A 20,848-nucleotide genomic window follows, 5' to 3' on the forward strand; every position below is an offset into this window, starting at 1 on the left:
CCCATATATAATAATCCTATGCACGGTTCACTTTGTCACACTGCAAGGACCAAGCTTACCTGTCACAAGACATGTTGCGCACACACACCTCGTAAACAAATCAAAGGATACCACGACATTTGTTTTGCATTAGTACTAACTATTAAAATTATTGTTCTCGGTCAACTTTTGAGGGGGCGCGGCCCAACTAAATGCTTTCTGCGTCATATCCCACCCCTTGGAGCAATTGCACTGATGAATCAGCTTACTATTGGTAAGCGGAAACATCAAAAGGGTAACAAAAGCAAAGAAAGAACAAAAGATCCCCGCAGCAGGGTCGGCCAAGAAGAGGAGGGGGTTGAGAGTAGCCCGCGTGCTCTGTTTCCCCAACAATGCAGCGATCGTCCCATGCCCCCCTCCCACTCCCACGCCGCCTTCTTGCCCCCCCCCTCGCTCTTCTAACCGAAGCCAAGCTTCCTTCTCCTGCTTCCGCGCATTCCCATTATGCAAGCCAAGCCTGATCCCAACCACCAAGAAGGAAAAATAAGGAAGCGAAAAAAAAAATCGATGAACCGAAAAAATGGTGCCAGTTTGGTTTGTGTGTGCGTGCGTGTGTTGGTTTTAAAAAAAGCCGACCTTTTGTTTTTGTCACCCCAGAGTACCCTTTTATCTCACTCTCCCACATCCACACCCACGTCCACGTGGCCATTCTTCTCCAATCCGTTCTGTCGGGCCGACAAAGATCAGGGGAAGAAAATGAGCACAGTCATTTCTTCTGTGTTGGAAATTGACGAAGGAGAAAAAGGGAGGTGCGTGCGTTATGTCGTGTTGGGTAACAAAAAAAAGGGTTGGGTTTGGTCGTACAAAGAGACGAGAGAAATGACCGAAAATGATGTCATTCCGGTCTCTCTTTCTCTCTCTCTCTCTCTCTCTTCCGTGCGCGCGTAATTAACTGACTCGGAGGGTAGTAATCTTATCCTTCTGCATCGTGTGTGAACGGGGACTTGGCAAAAAGGGTCCTCCCCTCCTTCCTCTCCGCTCGCTAGTTTCAGTTTGTTGTGCCGTTCTTGGACTTTTGTGGGTTTGGGCTGCCAAAAAAAAAGGCCCTTTGTCGTCATTCTCCGATCTCTCTCTCTCGTGTCTGTGTGTCTACTTCTACTCCCCACGTGGGACGGATGATGAGCTCATCACTCCTCGGACTCGACGCTCTCGACGCTTGGCGAAGGGGACGAGTCGCGGGTGTATCGTGAGGAGAGGGTTGGGCTGGCAATGGGTTGTTGGGAGATGGTGGACTCGCTGTCAGAAGAGAGGTCTTCAATGGGGAGGCGGAGCATTTGTCCTCCAACGAGGTTGGGGACGTAGACGTATTGAGGTGCTGGAGAAGACATGGTATTGATGGTGATGGTAATAGTAGTGTTGATGTTGTTGTTGTTGTTGTAGTAGTGTAGTAGTAGTATGTGTTACTTGTTGAATGACTCGAAGATGAAGATGTCGAGTGTAAAGTTCACGATGTTCTGGCTTTCCAAGTCATGGAGGTGGGGGGACAAGCACCCATCTATATACTGTCAACTCTCAGACCACCCCAGCCAAAACAGACGCCCTATCGCTCTCTCAACGATGCCACTCACACACCACCCCAAGCTCCACCCATGTAGCCCACACCAACCCAAAACCCTATCCCCGACAATCCAAGCACCGTATTACCCACCCGGTCCCAGACACAGCCAACCAGCGGCCCCATCCCCACCAAGGGTAGCGGGGCACTATCTCCGTCTCCTCCGCTTACCAGCGCTGATTCGGCGTCGCACCTGCACAACGCGTGGCAAGTCTCCCCGATGCAGCTGAGGTGTGCCGACTTATTGCGTCCGGCCCACGGCGATAAGTGGTTCATGCGCGCGGTACGTCGTTCAAGGCCCCGCACCCCCATGCCCATGCCAATACCGCACATCCCACCTGGCCCAAAAGCCCATAATATCACTCTCGTCTCTCGTCTCTCGTCTCTCGTCCGCTTTCCGCCAGCGAAACCCCCCCAGAGGCCAAGCCCGGGCGCCTAGTCCTCGTGATTTTAGCGCCGCTCACGTCGCAGCGTCCGCAGGCCTAGACCTTCTTGTCTACCGCCTGCTAAGAGCCTGGGCAGCACGTAAAAAAACCCATCATCGTCATTCACTGGCTTTTTGGTCTTCTGCCTAGCTGGATTGCGCCATATGGGATAGGCAAGAATGCCAGTCCAGTCCTTGCCATGCGTGTATGTGTGCGCCTTGCCGTGCTGCCTAAATAAGTACGACGCTTTTCTCGGCCCTCCCCCGGATTGAGGATTGAGGAGATCGACATTTTGCACCCAAAGAAAAGAACAGAGTTCGTGATAGACTGTCTGGGTTTAGCGAGCAAGTGTTGGGCCGCACGGGTCAGTGCGGTTTCATGTTCGGACTTTGCGTGTATACAAAAGACCGAAAGATGAGTCAGATGGCTTTTCGTCGATTTGCAAGACTGTGCACCATGTGGACGACAGTGTTTGGATAGAGATAACCTGATCGTAGTGAGGTGGACAAAAAAAAGTAAGCAAACAAGGTGTCGCTGTCAATCATGGTGAAGATGGACTACAGTTCACGATGACGGTTGTGGGGTTTTGGCTTGGCCTGGTATCCAGATACCCTGGCTTCCTGGGCATTTTGAGGCGGGGCCGAGAAACGCGCCGAGAGCTTCGATACGATTCTATTCACAGCTCGCGATGGCCGTGGCGATTGCTACATAACACGTAGGTAGTATATTAACCCAAGTAGACTAGTCGTCCGTACAAAGACGTGATGCTTTTTTCAGCTGGCATACTGTTCGACGACTCGTGTAGAGGGTACCGAGACCCTTTGGCTCCGCGATAGTTTATTGTTGCGCACGGTTGGGGCGTTGATAGCCATTGATTGTGGCGTTTTGGCCTTTGCCACTCTACTTTACATCGGAAGCTACTCTATAGCTGCAGACAGAAGCCAAGAAAAAGCGCGGAACATTTTTCCTCTTGGGAACAATAAGTTGTCATCGAGCATTTTTTGGATACGATTTGATGGTATACCATTCACTGTCTATTGAATCGCGATCGTAACTCATCTCTCACTAACTCTATTCAACCCAACGGCTATCTTAACTTGCACCCAACCCTCGAACCCTTCCCGTACACGTAATACCACCGAGAAACCTAATCTAACAAACTGTACATGCCAAGAAACGCATCCAAGAACCTTCCGTCAACCCTCCGCCAATACTTCCCCTTTCTTTTAAACCCGTGACCGTTCAAAGCATGACCATTCAAGCCATACTTCTATTCTACGGTACCCGGGGGCAACGCCCGAACCAGCATAATACCAATATACCCCCGAATGACCTCTTACAATATCAGGTACAGCTACAGATCATATGATACGAGAACCGTATGTTTTGCTTTTCTTCCACACGAAGTGCTACGTTGGCGGCGCCAGCGAGAAACAAGGTACCTAGCGCGACCAAACTTTGTAAAACGGTTCTTAGTTAGCATGAGAGAGAGAGAGAGAGGAGCAAGACATGACTGGGTTCTGAACATGAAGATTGATAAAGTTAAAAAAAAATGATTTACGAAGCAAGCGCCGACATGGTTTTTCTTTTTTTTTGCGGGGAAAGGACGTGATTACGTTAGACCCAAGTTCGAATTGACTTTTGATGTCGCGTTAACCCGTTGCTTATACTTTCAGTGCTAACGGCAGATGTGAGGCGGGAGTATCCGTAAGAAAGTTTGTTTTGTTCAAGAAATGTTCTGATGTCAACGCTCCCCGAATACAAAAGTTGTGATGAGAGAACTTTGGTCCTTTCGCCGGGATCCTATAATGAGAACTTAACAATCTCCGGTCTAATCAGGAGCAGAGTACAAAAAACGACAAGTGCATCAAAATAAATTTCCTAATTACGACAAAGCATAATGTTCCCTATATGTTCAAAGCGCCTACTATACTCCTCGCTAATGCCACGCTCATATATCCAAAACTAGACATCATCATCTAATCTCGCTGGCCTAACCTTGCTAGCTCTAGCATCTCCCTTATTACCCTTCCAGCCCCAAGGCATGTCAGCCATGGTTTTGTCCTCGTCCTTCCCAGGCCACATGATCTGTCCGAGGAACAGTGCGCGAGCACAGAACACGGCCGTGATGAGCCACATGATCACAAGTAATAGAGTCAGTGCGCTCGCCACGCCATTAATAGCTTCACTCTTGAGCACCTTCCCTGCTTGTATTGTCGCGAGCGTGAGTCCGGCATTTGGGAAAATAAAAGCCCACCAGTTTAGCGTAAACGACATTTTGCGAGCTCCGGCTATGACGGCAATGGTTGTGACGAGGAAGAACCAGTACGCGAACAGTATAACGAAAAGACCAGCGACGATGCCGATAATGCGCAAGATTTCGCCGTCGGGAACAGAAATAGTTGTCAAGTAGTTTGCTGGGACTTGATCTGGTGCTTGATTCGCGAGCGAAAGGAGTCCGGCAGCAGTGTAGCCTGCAGATGTTAGCACGAAGACGGTAGACTATCCTTAGGGAGACTAAAGACTTACCTGCTGGACCAACAGAAACAAACATGCCCGGTCTAGTAGATGGAGAGGGCAAAGCATGCGTCATAAGACGCTGCATATAAAGACCGTATAGCAAGAACGAAACCAACCACGCAAGTCCCTTGAACATGATGGCGCTCACGAAAATCTTCCAGCTCGCACCCGGAGGCTGACCTGGCAATATAGTCCCAGCCAGCGTTCCCACTACAAGTAGAGGGTAAATAGGAAAGATCCAGGCGGGAACAGCATCAGCAACATTAAGTCGCTCAAGACGGAAAAACATGGAATATTGTAACAGTCCGACAAGAAACGCTGCAGCGCAGTACATCCAGTACGTAACTTCGAGTCCCTTGGTCAGCCACGGCCCCGTCGCCGAGTCACCGTAGATGTACGTGCAATTCAGAATCAGCGCGAGGGACACCCAGTACGTGCCGAAGAAGAGGCCTTCGACCGGATGATGCAGGGACTCGAGGAGTTTCCGGGGAACAAGTAAGAAACGGGTGAGCATGCATAAGCTGAACAGGACGAAAAGGACTAAATCGAAGACGAAGACGACTTTGCCGATAGTTTGTAGCCCCGTAAACTTGTTTGGCGTATTTCCTAATACCACAGCAAGGGATCCTGTAGACATTGTGCACGCAAACCATGTCCTATTGTTCCTTGTGTCAGCCTAACTTTCCGAAGCGACGACAAACTTTTTTTTTGTGTTGCTAACGTCAAAATACACATACCATGTAAAGTGAGCAAGCCGATCACGAAGGCCTACCTGCTCCGGCGGCTTCTCCTCATCACCATCATCCTTGTATTGGTTGTGTCTTCTATCGCGAAACTTCATGGTGCTGAAAAATAAGGAAAAACCTTCACGCGCAGCGAAAAGAGGTTTGTCAAAGTAGCGGTGCCAACACGCTCTAAGATAACAGTTTGCAGCTCATGACCTCTATCAACCTTTGCTGTCCAAAACAAGCTGCGCATCATTCGTCATCAGCTCTTTTTTTTCCCGCTCGATAACTGAGACTTTCGGATCGCCGGCACAAGGGGAAGCATTTGATCGCGCGTGAAGTGTGGGTGGAGCTTGGGGGTGGGAAATTTTTTGGAAGATGCTATGATGTCATTGTAAAGGCGCCAAGGGTTACGTCAGACCTGACTCATTTGCTAGGTTTCTTTGACGAGAACATGGATGTTTTGGAAAATTGCCGTTTTAGGGTTTAGAGATCTTGATGTGTTTCACGTCTAGTGGTAGGGTAGTGGGTGGTCGTGATGCGATAGGATCGAGTAGCAGAGTCGCCAAGACGTACTATGCGATCCGATAGCCGTTGCTGATCGTCAGTGTTTTTACCCCGCTTGTATGGTCTGCTAGAGATGGAATCGATAGTCTGAGAATGTTTGCTACTGTTCATTTCATCGATGCTACGATGTTAGCGTGGGAACGTCACTCTTTAGCTAGCGATTAATCACGTGAGAATGTCAGCTAAGAGGTCACTGGCAACCTTCTCTATGAATCTAAAGAAAGAAAGAGTAGATAAATAGGAAAAACCGGACAGCCAGGGTACTTAAGATGATACATAGCCAACGCCGTATACCTCTCCAGTGTCGTTCCAAGATTTCAGTTACATCTAATTACTCCGAAGACACCAATCAAGTCACGGACGTAGCGGATCCAATGCTATGAAACCATCCATTTACTTCAGCGTTCTAGCCTTTGTACCTGTTTCTTTTGCAGGAAGATGTACATTCGTATACCCCTTATCCTCGCACACCCATCATTCAAATGGCATACCCTGTGGCTCAGTGCGTCAATCAGCCTAGAAGCCTAATTTGGTAGAGGAGCAAATACCAATAGTAAGATATATGAAATACCATATACAGTAAGAGCAACAGGCCTTGTCATATCAGGTCTGCCACAACAAACACACTCATAACATATTCGTCGAGTGTATTGGTTCTGGCTTGCGGGACCGTTTTGACATCAATTGAATACGAAGAATAAACTTTAACTGGATGTATTGCGATGATTTTCAAGAAATAAAAGTCACATGTACTGTACAAGTACACTTTCAGTTGACACTGTCACACACCTGCCATATCGGTACGTACATGTCAACGTACTCTATATCCACGTACACACAACTCTAGACGCCCTTATTACTACGCCCTTTCCAATTGCTAACCCATTAATCCAAGTTGTCTTTTTGATTGAACAACAACAATGCAAATAGAAATATTCCCGGAAGACCTAAAACCAAAAGAAAACGCCAGTCATAATGCATATGCAAGGTCCATGATGCAAGTCTTGTGATGAGAGAGAGAGATAAGGAAATGGATGCAGAGAGACGGAGCGAAAAAAAGGAGAGACGGAGAGTCAAGGAAAAAGTCGTACACGGCTAGACAGCTAGCCCACACCACTCATTACACTACCGCCAGACCAACCAACACAGCCAACATGCCGGTGATAGCAGCGAAACCAGCGCTGCTGACAGACCTCGAAGCAGCACTACTCTTCTTGGACTGTGTACCATCTGGCTTGATTACAGCATTGACACCCAGCTGATTGCCAATATTTGCAACGACAGCCTCACTATCCCGGACAGGGACGGTGATTTTGCCGGAGCCATCGGCGGTAGTGACGACAACGGTACTATCGACGACAGAAGATTCGCCAGTAACGTCATCGTACTTCATGCCGTTCCAAGTAACATCAGTTTGAGAGTCGGCGCCAGGGGCGGTCAGATAGGAAATGAAGACTTCCTTGTTTGCGTTGTCAGAGCCAAGGTTGAGGTTGAATGTAAAGCTGTTCTTGGTTGAAGAGGAAGCATTGACTTGCTTGGCGTTGATCATGGTGACAGACTGCAGCTTGTCATTTGCGTAGGCGCTGTAAACACGGATGCGACCGTCGTAGCCAGCACCAACATCGCTTGTGCTTTCAGCCTTGATCTGGGTAGTTCCGTTGCCGTTACCAATGATTTGGGCAATGGCAGCGTGGGCGTAGTACTGAGGGCGGACAAAGCTGGTGTCGCGGCCATACATGGGAATAGGTTGCCAAGCACTGGCGTTTGAGTTGTCGGTCATGTGCATTTGTACAGAAGAGATGCCGATGGTAGCGGCGTAGAGGAAAAAGTTCATGGTCCAGAGGGCAGCGCCAAAAACATCGCTGACAAAGGGCATACCAATAGGGCCTACAGAGCTCATTTCACGCAGGACATAGGGGAGGCCGGTTTTCAGGGCGATGCCGACTTGCTTCTCCCAGTACTTGAACTGGACGTTAGTGGTGTCGAGATCCATTAGTTCATCAAGAGTAAGAGGAGTTGGTGTAACTCCAATAACTGCAAATTGTTAATATAGCTGGCGGCTAGATGGGGGGACATGTTGACATACAATAGTAGTAGTCGTGCTGGTTCCAGGTAGCGAGGAAGTTGTCGCCATTCCTGCCTTCCATGATGCCATCGTCAACCAGCTGGGCAATCTCAAAGGTGGTGCCGATGGTAGAGGCAGTTGCAGGAGCCTCGAAAAAGGACGAGGGGAGGTTAGCATCCTTGAGCACGCGCTCGTAGACAACTTCACAGCGGTCGAGCCATTGGGTTGTGTATGTGCTTCCGCTCCATGCGCCAGCGCGGAACATGTTCTGCAGCCACAGGTCGGGCTCGTTGCCAACTTCGAACGAATACAACTTGACATTTTTCATACCATCGATGGCGCCCTTTGCCATGTCGGTGATGCGAGTTTCCCAGTCGCTCTCCATGTAAGCCATGTTGAGGCCGAAGGTGACGGGGGTATCCTTGGGGAACCGGTCCAGGGCAGTAAAATAGTTGGGACCAATAATCATGGAGTCAGCAGCCTTGGTGCCCTGTGCTTGTGAGTTCTTGTTGGCGTTCCATGCGAAGCGTTGGTTGTCTGCCTCGAAAAGCATGTAATCCTGTGTGTTTCCTCCGAGGCGGATGTGAGGGGGGGCGCCAGAGTAGTCTGCGAGGTTCTGTAGGAGTTTGACGGAAAACTGGTTAATCTGGTCACCACCAGTAAAGGAAAACAGGTTGGAAGGCTCGATGCCAAAACCAGCGAATGAAGGGTTGATGTAGTCGGAGGCATCTTTTGGGGCCTTTGTGTTTGGCGATATGGATAGGGACTGGGCTCTTGTGGTGGGGAGCGAGAGGAGGGCCACTGCGAGGGTGGTGGCTGTGGATCTTGGGGAAAACATGGTCACAGCGTGGGACCAAGGGCCTCAATGGCAGCCAACGAGTGGGCGGTGGTCGTGGACGAAGGGACAAGCGCGCAAAAACGAAAGACAGCAACAGGGGAGGCTGGGGCCAAAGGGTAAATTGTAAAAGCGTCGAGGTTAAAGTGCGGGCGGGAAGGAGGAGGAGGAGGAGGCAGCAGGAGGCATGCAAGACAGAAGCGGACGGACGGGCAGGCGGGAGGCCGGGGGCGGAGGAGCAGGCTTATCAGAGCAAGAAGGCACTATGTTTGGATGTAAGTAGGTAAGCGGTTAGAGGGCTGTAAAGGCAATTGATTGCACTTGACATGCGTCACCCCCAAACTGGAACCCAGCCGCGACGCCGGGCCCAAGCCAGAGAAGTACCGCCTTTGACGAGCATGACATCACGACGCGCCCTCGTTGACGCCGGCCGAAACAGCAGCGGAGAGCGAGGCCCAGTGCGAGACGCCGGCCAAGTGGGCCCCGAGTAGTGGTGTTGCGCGTTGTGCTGGGGAAGAGAAGAAAAATCCGCGTCAGCTCTGGGCGACATGGTGGACCTTGGCCATGCCTCGGATCTGCAGAGCCGCCAATCTGACGCGCCATCTGCCCTGATCCGCCCGCTGCTTGCTCATTGATGGCGTGCAGCCCGCCTGCTTATCGTCGTGGGTTCCAGGTCTGCTCCGACGTGGGATATGCGAGCATGTGTGCTGTGAAGATATTTTTTCTTTTCTTTTCTTTTCGTCCCATCTTGATTCCAGGTTGTCCCCCCTCCTCGTCATGGAGTGCGCACTGCCTTGGTTGTGTTTCCCAAGCGGGTGGAAAAGGCTTGATTTTATTGCCTAGCCCGGTTCCTGCTCATGCACCACTCGCTCCTTCCGACTGCAGTTGCCCCCCACTTTCCACGCTGCGCTTTGCACTTTCCGCTTTAGCCACCAGCCACCAGCCACCATCTGCATGCAGACAAACACCAGCCACCTGTTTCTGCCAACTCGTCTCTTTTCGTCATGACCACTTGATATCATCACCAACATCTTGTTCTTGTTTTACTCACCTGCCTACCCTATTTGGCTATCCGTACATCCAAGACCCTGGACGAACAAACCCTCCAATGCCTTGCTCCAGTCCTTCGTCCGGATACGCGCTGCTTCATAATGCCCACTAGTGCCCTCCTCCCGTCCAACCATTCAGCCGTCCAGTTGCGCATGTGGCTGCCTCAGTTCCCTCTGCTGCTCCTAGCCCCCTGCACCCTATTATAGTAACATCCCGAGTCGTGCCACAACCGCCAGAGTCGGATGCTGCGGATGCCTCTGGCACAGACGTTTCACCTTTAGCCATCCGTAGACCCCGCTATCGTTCTCACTCGCTTATACCAGATCTAGGCCCAGGTCGAGAGCCCTGATGCGTTTTCTATGATGCGCTTCCTTTTTGCTCGCTCAAATAAACGTTGTGCGGCGAAAGTTAAAATCGCGCGAGCGTGCAGCATGGGAAAAGCTTGTTTCTGACGCTTCTGGTAATCCGCTTGCTGCTCAAAGTTTAAATAGCATCGCCCCAATATATTGAATATTGAGTCCTTTTCTCCCTGCAATTACGACATATAGATTGACATGAAGGAGTATACACAATCCGGGGTTTTCACAGGCTGATTTACTGGTGTTTTTATATACATGCACACTGCCTGTCTTTTTCTCCACCCAAATATCTACCAACTCCTACGACAAAGTCCTCGCTCTCACCCTCTGCCTAGGTAGCCAAGACACAAGCCTTGCTACAACTTCCCCTTGAGCAAATTAGCGATCATCTCGCGTCCCGTAATCACCGTCGTGCGCCACAAGGTCGGGAAATCCAAGGTACTCGTAAAAGCTATCAACAGAAATCAAACAGTCAGCCACAACTTTCCCGAACAAAAGTTTATTCCTCCTTGGCCCAGTCTTTGGAAATAGGGGGAAGGACGGCAGGAAGAAACTTACTATCAGCATATCCGAATCCCAACATGGGTGGAATCCATCCCCTCGCATATTCGAGCGCAAAGCACTCTCCGTCCATCTTGTACTGCTTCACCTCGCCGCGGCGAAGATGGTGCACGCTACCCTGAGGATACCTATTTTCCATCGTTCGTCAGCAAAACCACTCATACTAACAACACTTAAAACCGCTCCTTCCTTCCACCCAACAACAACAACAACAACAACAACAAACAACAGGAAAGAGACTCACCTCTCGGCCTCATAAACCCCCTTACCCGGCGCATACGCCAACTGCTCGCCCTTGAGAATATGAAAATAATCATCCGCAGTATGCCGTCCCGTATGCCCCTCTGTGCCCACGGGCGTCCCAAACACAATCAGATACTCCGTCACACTCGCATGTATAATATACATGGCCCCCATTGCGCCCCCTGCATTATTAAACACCCACTCCTCATCGAGATTAACATGCTGCGGGTGCGACGCCGACAGCGAGTCGACAATGTAGGATACGACGGCCGCGGTATCGTTGCCGTGGCGCTCAATTGCCGAGAGACTGAGTGCGTGCAGCGACTCCGGCGTGAAGATGTAGAAGGACTCGAGACGGGACTCGAGCGTGTAGAAGAGCGTCGTTAGGGCGCCTAGCACCAGCGAGAGCGTGAGTAGGAGGTGCATTGTCCGCGAGCGGGTTTCGCCGTGACCGCGAAATAAATTAGAAGAAACAAACAAAGGTGAGGATTACAATGGAAAAGAGTGTAGACTAGTTATCGCATTCCGCTTCTTCATCAGTTGTGAAAGAGAATCTTTATGGGCAGTTTTATCCCGTACAAAATCACAAATGTGCACGCACCCTCCCCCCCCCGGTCTTACAAACAGAGTGAGAAAATGTCCGGATGAGGAGGCCCAAAGCCCGGAACCCCGGAATGCTCCACTTGCTCAATGGCCTGTTCAAATCAAACAACCACACATCCCATGCCTGTCCTTCCCGTCCTTCCGTCTTCCGAGAGAGAGAGAGAGAGAGCTGAACACCCCTTTTAATCGAGGTCTTTCATTCGCCAATCACTTAGTACTAACATAATATCCGTATACACGATTTTTCTCATTGGACCACACACAGCATTACCCAAGCCCAATTTTTAAAGGGGTAGTAGGGCAAGGTAAATACGGTAAATACGGTTACAATACAGACCGTACGCCCAAATAAAAAAAAGGGGTATATATTATAAATCGCGAAAAAACAACAACTTGTGAAACTAGTATAAACTGCTTTACTCGCAATAACCAAAATAAAAAGAAAGGGAGAGGGATAACAGAAATATGTTTTGAAAGAAAAAAGGTGCAAAGTAGAGATCAAAAACAAAAACATGCAACTTCTCCCTTGAAATTAACAAGACAACAACAAAAAAACCCGCTTTATAAATCCGCTTTGGACATGTTACTTACCCCCCCCCCCCCCCCATAAAAGATTTCTTTCCTCCCAGATCCGCTATTCATTAACATTATAAACTCCGCAAAAGATGATTGAATCCTCCTTCAAACAAACAAAAAGATTGCCCAAAAAACTTATCATCAAGTCCCTCCAAATACACCTGTTTTGTTTTCCTCTTCCCGTTCCTCATCAGACACACCAGACGTGAGATCAAATCCAAAAAGATCCAAACGTCACCACCCCCCAATAAACGACAAAAAACTATCCACCATGGTAATCCAATCCTGTCCATTCAGCGTCCCCGCCCTCCTCTTCTCCCAAAGCCCTTCAACCATCTTACTAAGAAACACCCTCGCCTTCTCCCCCGCCTCACTCGTCCCATCGTTCCGTACAAGTTGTACCATACCCCCCGCATGCTTCTCACTCAGATCAATCTTAAAACTTGCATCGCCATCCGGCGGACAATACAGCTCCTCTCTTGATCCCGCCGCCGGCCCGATAATGCCCGGTGCAAGTTGAACCAAATGCCCGTGAATCAGTACGCTTTGTCCGTGGCTCTTCTTGGGCTTGAACAGCGAGCCCCGCACGGATAAGGCGATGAGACGGAGGAGCCCTGCGCCTTCTCCTAGCCGGATGATCCAGTCCCGGAACGCTTCGTACATCATGCGGAATTCTACCTTGATGACCCAGAGATTGTAGCTGTAGAATATCGCAAGTGCTTCTGAGCGTACGAGTCGGGAGACGGAGGCGAGCGGGTGTTGCATCTCGCCGTTGAAGGTCGAGATGCAGTATACGAGCGGTTTATCGACGACGAGGTTTTCGCAGCAGCGGTAGATTTGGTGTCGGATTTCGGGGGGCAGCGTGATAAAGGTAAGAGGATCGTGCGTGGTGTCGGTGGGCAGCGGTTGCCCGATATCGGTCGGGGTTGTCTGGACGTCTTCGGCGGGTTCGATGTCTTCGACGGGTTCGGCGTTCTCGACGGGTTGGATGTTTTCGATATTCTCAATATGCACTGTTTCCGACTTGTCCTTGTGCATCGCAATATGTGCCGCCCACTCTGCCTGCAGTACGCTGGCACCATCAAACTGCGTGCGGTTGACGCTGTTGTTTCTCGAATGCGGGGGTGACAGTGCATAGTCTTCCATGTGCTCGTCGTCTGGTCTCTCTTCCGCATACAGCCGCAGCCCTTCGAGGCGCGTGGCCTCGGGCAAGCCCAGCGCACTGCATCCAAGTGAATGGTCGGGCGTTGAGGGGACAGACGTTGCCCGGCTTTCCAGACCATGGTCGTCGTCGAGCTCGCTCCCATCGCCCAGCCCGTCCGTGCCATCCGAACCCGAGTCCGTGTCCGAGTCCATGTCAACGTCGGCGTGCTCGTCATGGCACAGTCGGTACCGCGGAATCTTTTGCGGCAGCTGCTGTGAGGGCGAGTTGGGCGAGGGCAGCTGGGTAGCGGATCGTTTGCTCGATGTGCGTACAATGGTGCCGTTGGGGCCCATCTTCCTCCCTCTCCGCTGCTCGGATGCGCCGTCATCGCCGCTGGCGCTCAATTCCGCCGCGGCGTCACAGTATCCACAGGGCGGCGTTTGGACGCTGGTATCGAGAGACTGGAGCTTGGGCGAGCGCGCCTTCATGGCTTCGGCGTCGTCGGGTGGTGTTTGGCCTGTAACGGAGTACCTGCGTTGGGTGACCATGACGACAAGAACAGAAGAGGAAGGAGGAAGAAACAGCAGCGATCAGAGGAGGGTGAGAGCAGGCTGATAGGGGCGCAATAAGTGAATGGTACGTGGAATGCAACGGCAGGCTCCAGCAAAGTCTTTCGCTGGGCGTGAGCTGGCAAGGCGGACGATTGGCTTCAGCAGGCCGTCGACGCGTTGCTGGGCGAGACTTGCGGGGTGCGTTAGGTAGCGTTGCGGATGCGGACCGAGTGGGGAGACACCACTTTTTTTTTATCGATTAGGCGGATTCGGGATGAAAGGGTAAAAGAATTGGGGATGGATCACGAGGGAGGGGGGGGGGTTGAAGCGGTGCAAGGCTACGTAGGCGAAAGCAAAAAAAGGCCTTGCAATGGTGCAACAGTGCAGCAGCAGCAGCAGGCGTACAACGAGCGTAGGCAGCGGGCAACGAACAACGACAGTATTGGACGAGAAGGGGTGAACAATCAGGGAGCGAGGAGATGAAGACGCGACAGGTTTGGCAACTGGGTCAGCGATACCGTCGGCAGTGCGTGTTTCATGACACCGCAATTTGTCGTGAAGCCTGCCAGCACTGCCCACTACCAAGCTCCACCGCTAATCTCTCGTGTAATCTTCTTACCCTTCTTTGCTTTTGCCATGATAAGCCCATGGACCCCCGGCACCACGTGCTACTTTACATATTACGATCCGCGTCAGCGACTACATATCTTCGGGGTATTTTCCATCTCGACTCGATACTCGTACCCCCCCCCCCCCCCCTCCCCCACTTCCGGCTTCATGCTCTACTGCCATTGCGACGCTGCCACACACAATTGCTGCTGAAACGCCTCATGCTCACACCATTCGACTACGCCAATACACTTGTCGCGTCAAGAGCCTTCCAATTTATCTCTTACAAACGTCATCACTCACAATAAGCAATGGTTCAGGAGAGCTGTAAGCATTTGTGTCACCACTTTGTTTCCTTGTAACCCCACAGTAACGAGTGTAATCTAAAATATGTATGAAAAGAAACCTGTGCAAGAGAGAGAAAAAAACTCCCCACTGGGTAGGCCCTGTTGAAGGACACTACACAAAGCCAGCATCTCCTAGCTTGCATCTTACCCCTCAAAAGTCACCTGTTGAACCGGTGCTTTACTGTTTGTTCACGATCAATCCTACCCCACCAACTAAAACTACCTTACATGCCACCCTTCTTCTCCTCCGTCATATGGGGCTCTCTCACCATGATATCCATGGGAATATTCTTTCCACCCCTCTGAAGGTTAACCCTTCTCGTCACCTGGAAGCCAAACTTGCGGTAGATCGGGGGGTTAGCCTCGTTACTCGACTCCAAGTAACACGGCCTGCCCTCACGATCCGCCAGCTTCGTGACGTGCTCAATGAGCTTGCGGGCATGGCCCTTTCCACGCCCACTAGGCCTAGTGCCAATGTATACCAAGTACCAGGCCTCGAGTTCTCGATCGCCGAGCGTGGTATGCATCGTGTCGTGGAGAAGGGGGATGAACTCGCCAAAGAAGCGACGCTTGCCTTCGGCCGACAGGCGGAAGTTCAGGCGCCACATGCCAGAGCGGAATATGGTGAGATAGTCATCCATGTTCTGGCCTGGTGGCATCCTATAGAAATGTACATGTAAGCCTGATGATCCCTTGCAAAATTGGTACCAAAATGTTTAATTAATTGATGAACTTACCACAGCGCAACTGCTTCAAAGTCTCCAACCGTAGTCACCATTCCCTTGAGGATGTGAGCATACGTGATGTATTCGAGAATCTCGACATGCAAAGCAAACTTTCGCTCTTCAGTCCAGTGGGCAAGGTCAGGTACATCGACAAAGTACCTGACCACCTCATCCTGGTTAAAGGCCTCGGCCAGACAACGAGCAGCTTGCTTGTACTCGGCAAGGGTCACGACACGGACATCATGCGTAAGCGGAGGCAAGGCAGGAGCGGTGGGCTTTTGCTTCACAATCTTGATGCTACCAGGGACTTCATTGGCCCTGATCGTGGCAGACTTCAAGTTGGAGGATTTTGCTTCTCCTGCAAAACTACAACCGACTGGCGTAATGGGCGACAAGGTTTTCGCCATGATTGCGGTTTCGTGGGTAAGCTTCTACTAGTATTCAAATGGGATCTGCCGCTTCGTTTGGTAATTGGGACAGTCGTGGAATAAGCCACCGTGAAGTGTTCCCCGCAGGGCTAAGTTATCAGGCTCGTCGAAAGGTTGGGGGGGTTAGTCACTTGAACCACAGTGTGTCTAGAAAGAAACCTGGAGTTCAAACAACGCTACTAGATGGATATAATTAGTCTGGTTGTGGATGATATGGGTCGTCGTGGGCTGAGCAGGAGCCTTGACCGTAGATTGCCTGCCATTATGGTATACCTTTTCTCGACTTCCTAGCTGATGGTGTTTAGGTATGAGCAGGACGATTTAAATCTCCTGTATGGACTTTGGAGAGCTGCGATCTCGAGACAGTTTCGACTCGAGATGGGTAGCGTAGAGAGGTAAAAGCTTGACGCAGATCAACCGACATCAATGGGTGAGGCTCGATGAGCTCCCTTTTGAATTCAGTGTTGCTGGTAGAAAGGGGACCCGAGCGACGGGATCTTCCTGCACCGATAGTATACGTGTTGGGTTATCGATGTATCAAGCCCGTGTACGTGGACTGGTGTCCGTTGATGTATGGCTGGCCCAAGGCGTGCGAGTTGCTTTTTACTCGTTGAGGGGGCTGTCACAAGAGCACTGACAGCACAGCTGTACGATGCTTGGCCAACGTCGAGCCGCAGCAGCAGTGTGTCGTGAGAATGTCCGGTTGCAGCCGAAGGCGTGTATCGTGGGGGTATTGCAGTAGTCACTCAAGCGTGCTTGACGTGAGATGACGAGCAATGATTGACTTGCTCCAGTGGTAGTAGACGTAATGCCTCTTCAACAAGAGCCAGAGATGGGGGGACATCAGCATACTGATATAGTTCCACGGCTACCCCCCATCTGTGGAGCACCCCAGCATCCTCGGGTGGAGGCCAAGGTCATGCTTCACCTATGCCGAGCAGCATCTAGTCATTACGGAACCATCTGCCTGGCTACTAAGCGTCTTTCCGTTATCATTCGTCTTGTGACCTCAGCTGCATGTCGGCCCGATGCGGCTCAACGCGTACATTATGTGTGCACGTATTTGCTCATTTTCATTGCTTTGCTTTGTTATTTACATGCGATCAGCGGTGGAATGAGGAGCGCAAGTGATGTGGCATTGACAGTGGCGTATGTACTGTGAGCATCTGTGTGGATGAAGAGGAAGCATGGTAGCGCTGACCTCGGCTGGACCTCCCGGAGTAGGCAATTTCAGAGCCATCATCCAGCCCGGTAGATCATTGAAATTCCCCATTACTCTATACCCAGCAGTTCAACGCAAGATCAGACTCGTATCGGCATAGATTAGGCTGCCAGTCATTCTGCTAGGCAAAGCTAAACAGCCAGAGGCGCTGCTAGTGGCTGGTTAACATGACCAAGCTTGCGACGACACAACGATAAGAGAGGGGTAGTAGATGCTGATGTACGCACGATAAAGCCAGATGAGTAATTGGCGTGGGGTCTATGAAAATGTAAACCATTGATGACGGGGATATTATCGGAAACTTGATATCTATGGGCGCCGAGCCTGCATGCATGCGTCGCCTCACTTCGGAGCCCGGTGTGGTCTAACGCGGAACCTTAGATTCGACACGGACGATTGGTCTCGGAGTTTGCGACTGTGCTCACTTGCAATACTGCCCACTTCACAGAGCGCAGTCCACCACTGCCTTTTACATACGCCGAATCTCCGTCTCTCCCATATACTTCTCCAGTCCGGAGTCGAGGTGGTTCCACCACTCGAACAGCATACTCTCACAGATGAGCTTGAACCATGGTGTGAACTTGAGCGACTTGTCCTGGAACATGGCCTTTAGATCCTCTTGGGATACCCATTTTGAATCCCGGACTTCGTTGGGGTTGATGTCAAGGTCGACATCGGCCTTCATGAACAAGATGTAGTCAACTAAAACGGTTGTGAGTACTCGTCCGCGACGCCGTTGGTGCCCCTTGACATTAGAAAAACTTACTCTCATGCTCGCCCCAAACACCATCACTGGGCGACTTGTAGTGTATCCGCGTAAGAAACTTGAAGTCGTCAATGGGCACCTGCTCGGACTTGATACCAAGCTCATGGTGGAGCTTGCGTACTGCTGCGCGACGCACACCCTGAACCGACTCTTCAAGTCCGACACCCGTCTCTCCAGGTATGCCTAGCGGGTGTGAGCAGCATGTGTTTGTCCACATGTCTGGGAACGTGATTTTCTCGGTCGCACGTTGCTGGAGAAGTAGACGGTTTTTGGAATCGAAGAGGAAGACGGAGAATGCACGATGGAGGAGGCCTTTGTCGATGTTCTCCATGAGATGGCCTGTCTATATCAGCAATGCCCAGAATTACACAATTGGTCGTTCTCAGTCGCCGTGCCCCTTGGGCTATGCTGTGCGCAAACACTTACACAGTTTCTTGGTCGCGCTACCAATGGGCAAGTCGTCATTGTCCAAGACAATGCACACCTCGTCCATCAGCCGTATCTGCTCCTCATCGTAGCCTTGCAGCGCATTGTCATTTGTTGCAGAGTTGTGCGATCCTCCGATGAGGGAAGTGTTTACTTCGGGAAATAGGCGCAGGACATTTTCCGCAGTAATCACGGGGTGCTGAGTGACCGTCTCGACAGTACTCATGATTGCGATCTGGAGGGAGTAAAAAAACAACGAGGATTGAGACGTGGCGATTGATCCCCGAAAGTCGAGAGAGGGGCGGTATACTTAGGCCCACCTGAGAAAGCGCGCGCCTCAGGGTCCAAGCTCACGTGCCCATCTTCGCCGCGGCAGTGACTTGTGGTTGGTTCGTTGGTCAGTCGGTATTTTGCTCGATTCGGTCAGTCGGTCAACGCACAACTTGGGATGAGCAGATACTACAAATGCGGTCTGGTCTTAACATTGCTCATTGCTCATCATTTCTATGTATCCTGCCAGCTGCCCATAGGCCTATCTGCAGGTATCAAAAAACTAAAAAACTCTGTAACTTTTCCGTGGCCGGAACAAATGTAAAACCACTCCAGAAAGAAGACTACCAGAAACGACTAACTCCGGATATCCCATATATACAAACGACCCGTACTTATGATACGGTCACGGTCTTGTTCTTCTTAGCGGCAGGTACCTCGGCCTGTGCATCTGCAGTCGCCTCGAGCTCCCTCTTCTCGTTGACACTGTTCAGCTCGGCCTCGACTTGGGCGAATTTGGCCTTCTCCTCCTCCGTCATACCGGGCAGAAGTGGCACTTCCTCGGTAGCATGGAGGTTGTTATGGTACGTACGGATGATGGAGTCAGTGTCGTCTAGCGCAATCTTGCGGATATCGGCAATTGCCTTGATCTTAGCAGTGCACTCCTTGTATTGTGCCTCAGTCATCTGCAGACCAAGCTGCTCGGCACGGCTCTTGATCGCGTTCCATCCAGTAAGCCTGCTGGCAAAGTGCACGTAGCGGGACATGCCGAAATCCTGAGGGTTGATAATTTCGTACGTCGAGGGGTTGTTCAGGATGGCTTTGGCGTGAATACCAGCCTTGTGGGTGAAGGCGCAGAATCCAGTAATGTAGTTCTGAGATATGAGTCAGCGGCGTGTCCAAATTGCTTCTACTTCGGAGATGGTACTTACGTTGAAAGGAATGTTGACTTCAACGAGATCGGCAACCAGGTCCTCAACCTCCTTGAGCGCCTTGATGTTGTACTTGCTGGTGACGTATTCGCGGTCGGCCACAATCATGCGAGCCATCAGACCTCCGAGGGGAGTAATACCGTTGCGCTCGCCAATGCCAAGTACAGAGGTGTCAATGTGCGTAGCTCCTGCCTCCAGCGCGCAGAATGCGTTGGCAATAGCACAACCAGAGTCATTATGGAAATGTGTCTCAATGTCGCAGGAAACGACGCCACGCAGAGTGCGGACCAAGTCGTACACTTGACGGGGAGATGCGCAGCCAACGGTGTCGGCAATACCAACACGGTCGACGCCAACCTTGTCGACGGCACTGTAGATGGAGAGAAGATCCACAAGGTCTGATCGGAACGAGTCCTCAGAACTAAAGCGGATCTCCTTGCCCTTGCTCTTGACAAACTCAATAACCTCAAGTGCCGTGTTCTTGATATATGTCATGTCCTTGCCGTGGCTATGCTCGCGGAGGTATGCTGAGGTTCCAATGACGACATCGAGACCGTCGACACCCGTCTCAACAGCGATTCTGGCATCGTCCATGTGGCATCGTACGTGGGTGAGGATCTTGGCTTTCAACTGCAAAATTATCAGCGTGCGACCTCGCTACCAGAATATTTGTAAAACGTACTCCGAGCTTGCACAGAGCCTCGCAGTCCCTCCTTGACTGCTCGGAAGCAGCGGGACTGGTAACTTCGATGTCTGGAATTTGATTAGCCTGGGAAATTTGCAGGCCAAGTGCCGCGGAGTAATTTCTTACAGTCAACACCAAAGTTGTCGAGGGCTTTGGCAATCTTGATCTTGGCCTCAAGATCGAAGTAGGCATTGGCAAACTGCTCTCCTTCTCTCAGTGTGCTCTCTATGCGAATAAAGTCAGTTGTGCTCTGGTATAGTGCTCAATTGCAAAACTTCGAATATCGACGCGTGCGCATCGGGTGGCGGTGAAGGTTGGCATTCTGAACGCACCGATAATCTTGAATCGCCCAACATTTGACAGGAAGTCGCCAACAGGTTGGTAAGGACTCCTGTGTGATGGGTGAGGGTTCTGCTTGGTCTGGACACCGGTGAAGCCTTCCTTGCTGCGAGGTGCACCGTTGGTGCCGTTGGCTTGGCCGTTGGTGGTTTCTTCTGTGGGGGGGCACATTTTGGAAAATTGAAGTGTATTGTAGAGTGTTGGAGGAGTGGTGGGCAAAGAGCAGTATTTGAAGGCCGGGCAGCTGCTTCCAAGGTGAGTCAATGACAAAAATCTGCTGC

At 51.0% G+C, this 20,848-nt stretch overlaps 8 protein-coding genes across 8 annotated transcripts; all 8 read right to left on the minus strand.

Annotated features, from left to right (window-relative positions):
- Positions 1-1,166: 1,166 nt before the first annotated feature.
- On the minus strand, positions 1,167-1,367 carry COCVIDRAFT_106598 (hypothetical protein; the record flags this gene model as incomplete). Its single annotated transcript, XM_014698360.1, has 1 exon — positions 1,167-1,367. One exon carries the CDS (start codon positions 1,365-1,367, stop codon positions 1,167-1,169), a length of 201 nt encoding a protein of 66 aa, XP_014553846.1.
- A 2,617-nt stretch (positions 1,368-3,984) lies between these two features.
- On the minus strand, positions 3,985-5,380 carry COCVIDRAFT_40173 (hypothetical protein; the record flags this gene model as incomplete). The annotated part of the gene is made up of 3 exons (XM_014698361.1): positions 3,985-4,493; positions 4,549-5,195; positions 5,277-5,380. 3 exons carry the CDS (start codon positions 5,378-5,380, stop codon positions 3,985-3,987), a joined length of 1,260 nt encoding a protein of 419 aa, XP_014553847.1.
- A 1,571-nt stretch (positions 5,381-6,951) lies between these two features.
- On the minus strand, positions 6,952-8,734 carry COCVIDRAFT_28999 (glycoside hydrolase family 79 protein; the record flags this gene model as incomplete). The annotated part of the gene is made up of 2 exons (XM_014698362.1): positions 6,952-7,865; positions 7,918-8,734. The coding sequence occupies 2 exons, from the start codon at positions 8,732-8,734 to the stop codon at positions 6,952-6,954; spliced, it is 1,731 nt and encodes a 576-aa protein (XP_014553848.1).
- A 1,762-nt stretch (positions 8,735-10,496) lies between these two features.
- On the minus strand, positions 10,497-11,370 carry COCVIDRAFT_106603 (hypothetical protein; the record flags this gene model as incomplete). The annotated part of the gene is made up of 3 exons (XM_014698363.1): positions 10,497-10,591; positions 10,699-10,829; positions 10,946-11,370. The coding sequence occupies 3 exons, from the start codon at positions 11,368-11,370 to the stop codon at positions 10,497-10,499; spliced, it is 651 nt and encodes a 216-aa protein (XP_014553849.1).
- A 987-nt stretch (positions 11,371-12,357) lies between these two features.
- On the minus strand, positions 12,358-13,815 carry COCVIDRAFT_29001 (hypothetical protein; the record flags this gene model as incomplete). The annotated part of the gene is made up of 1 exon (XM_014698364.1): positions 12,358-13,815. The coding sequence occupies one exon, from the start codon at positions 13,813-13,815 to the stop codon at positions 12,358-12,360; it is 1,458 nt and encodes a 485-aa protein (XP_014553850.1).
- A 1,183-nt stretch (positions 13,816-14,998) lies between these two features.
- On the minus strand, positions 14,999-15,906 carry COCVIDRAFT_106590 (hypothetical protein; the record flags this gene model as incomplete). The annotated part of the gene is made up of 2 exons (XM_014698365.1): positions 14,999-15,434; positions 15,512-15,906. The coding sequence occupies 2 exons, from the start codon at positions 15,904-15,906 to the stop codon at positions 14,999-15,001; spliced, it is 831 nt and encodes a 276-aa protein (XP_014553851.1).
- A 1,712-nt stretch (positions 15,907-17,618) lies between these two features.
- Positions 17,619-18,567, minus strand: COCVIDRAFT_106600 (hypothetical protein; the record flags this gene model as incomplete). Its single annotated transcript, XM_014698366.1, has 3 exons — positions 17,619-17,851; positions 17,916-18,254; positions 18,342-18,567. 3 exons carry the CDS (start codon positions 18,565-18,567, stop codon positions 17,619-17,621), a joined length of 798 nt encoding a protein of 265 aa, XP_014553852.1.
- Positions 18,568-19,006: 439 nt separating this feature from the next.
- COCVIDRAFT_106591 (hypothetical protein) lies at positions 19,007-20,738 on the minus strand (the record flags this gene model as incomplete). The annotated part of the gene is made up of 5 exons (XM_014698367.1): positions 19,007-19,486; positions 19,544-20,173; positions 20,226-20,296; positions 20,355-20,453; positions 20,561-20,738. 5 exons carry the CDS (start codon positions 20,736-20,738, stop codon positions 19,007-19,009), a joined length of 1,458 nt encoding a protein of 485 aa, XP_014553853.1.
- Between the last annotated feature and the right edge of the window lie 110 nt (positions 20,739-20,848).

Source organism: Bipolaris victoriae, assembly GCF_000527765.1.
Source record: "Bipolaris victoriae FI3 unplaced genomic scaffold scaffold_79, whole genome shotgun sequence".
NCBI lineage: Eukaryota > Fungi > Ascomycota > Dothideomycetes > Pleosporales > Pleosporaceae > Bipolaris > Bipolaris victoriae.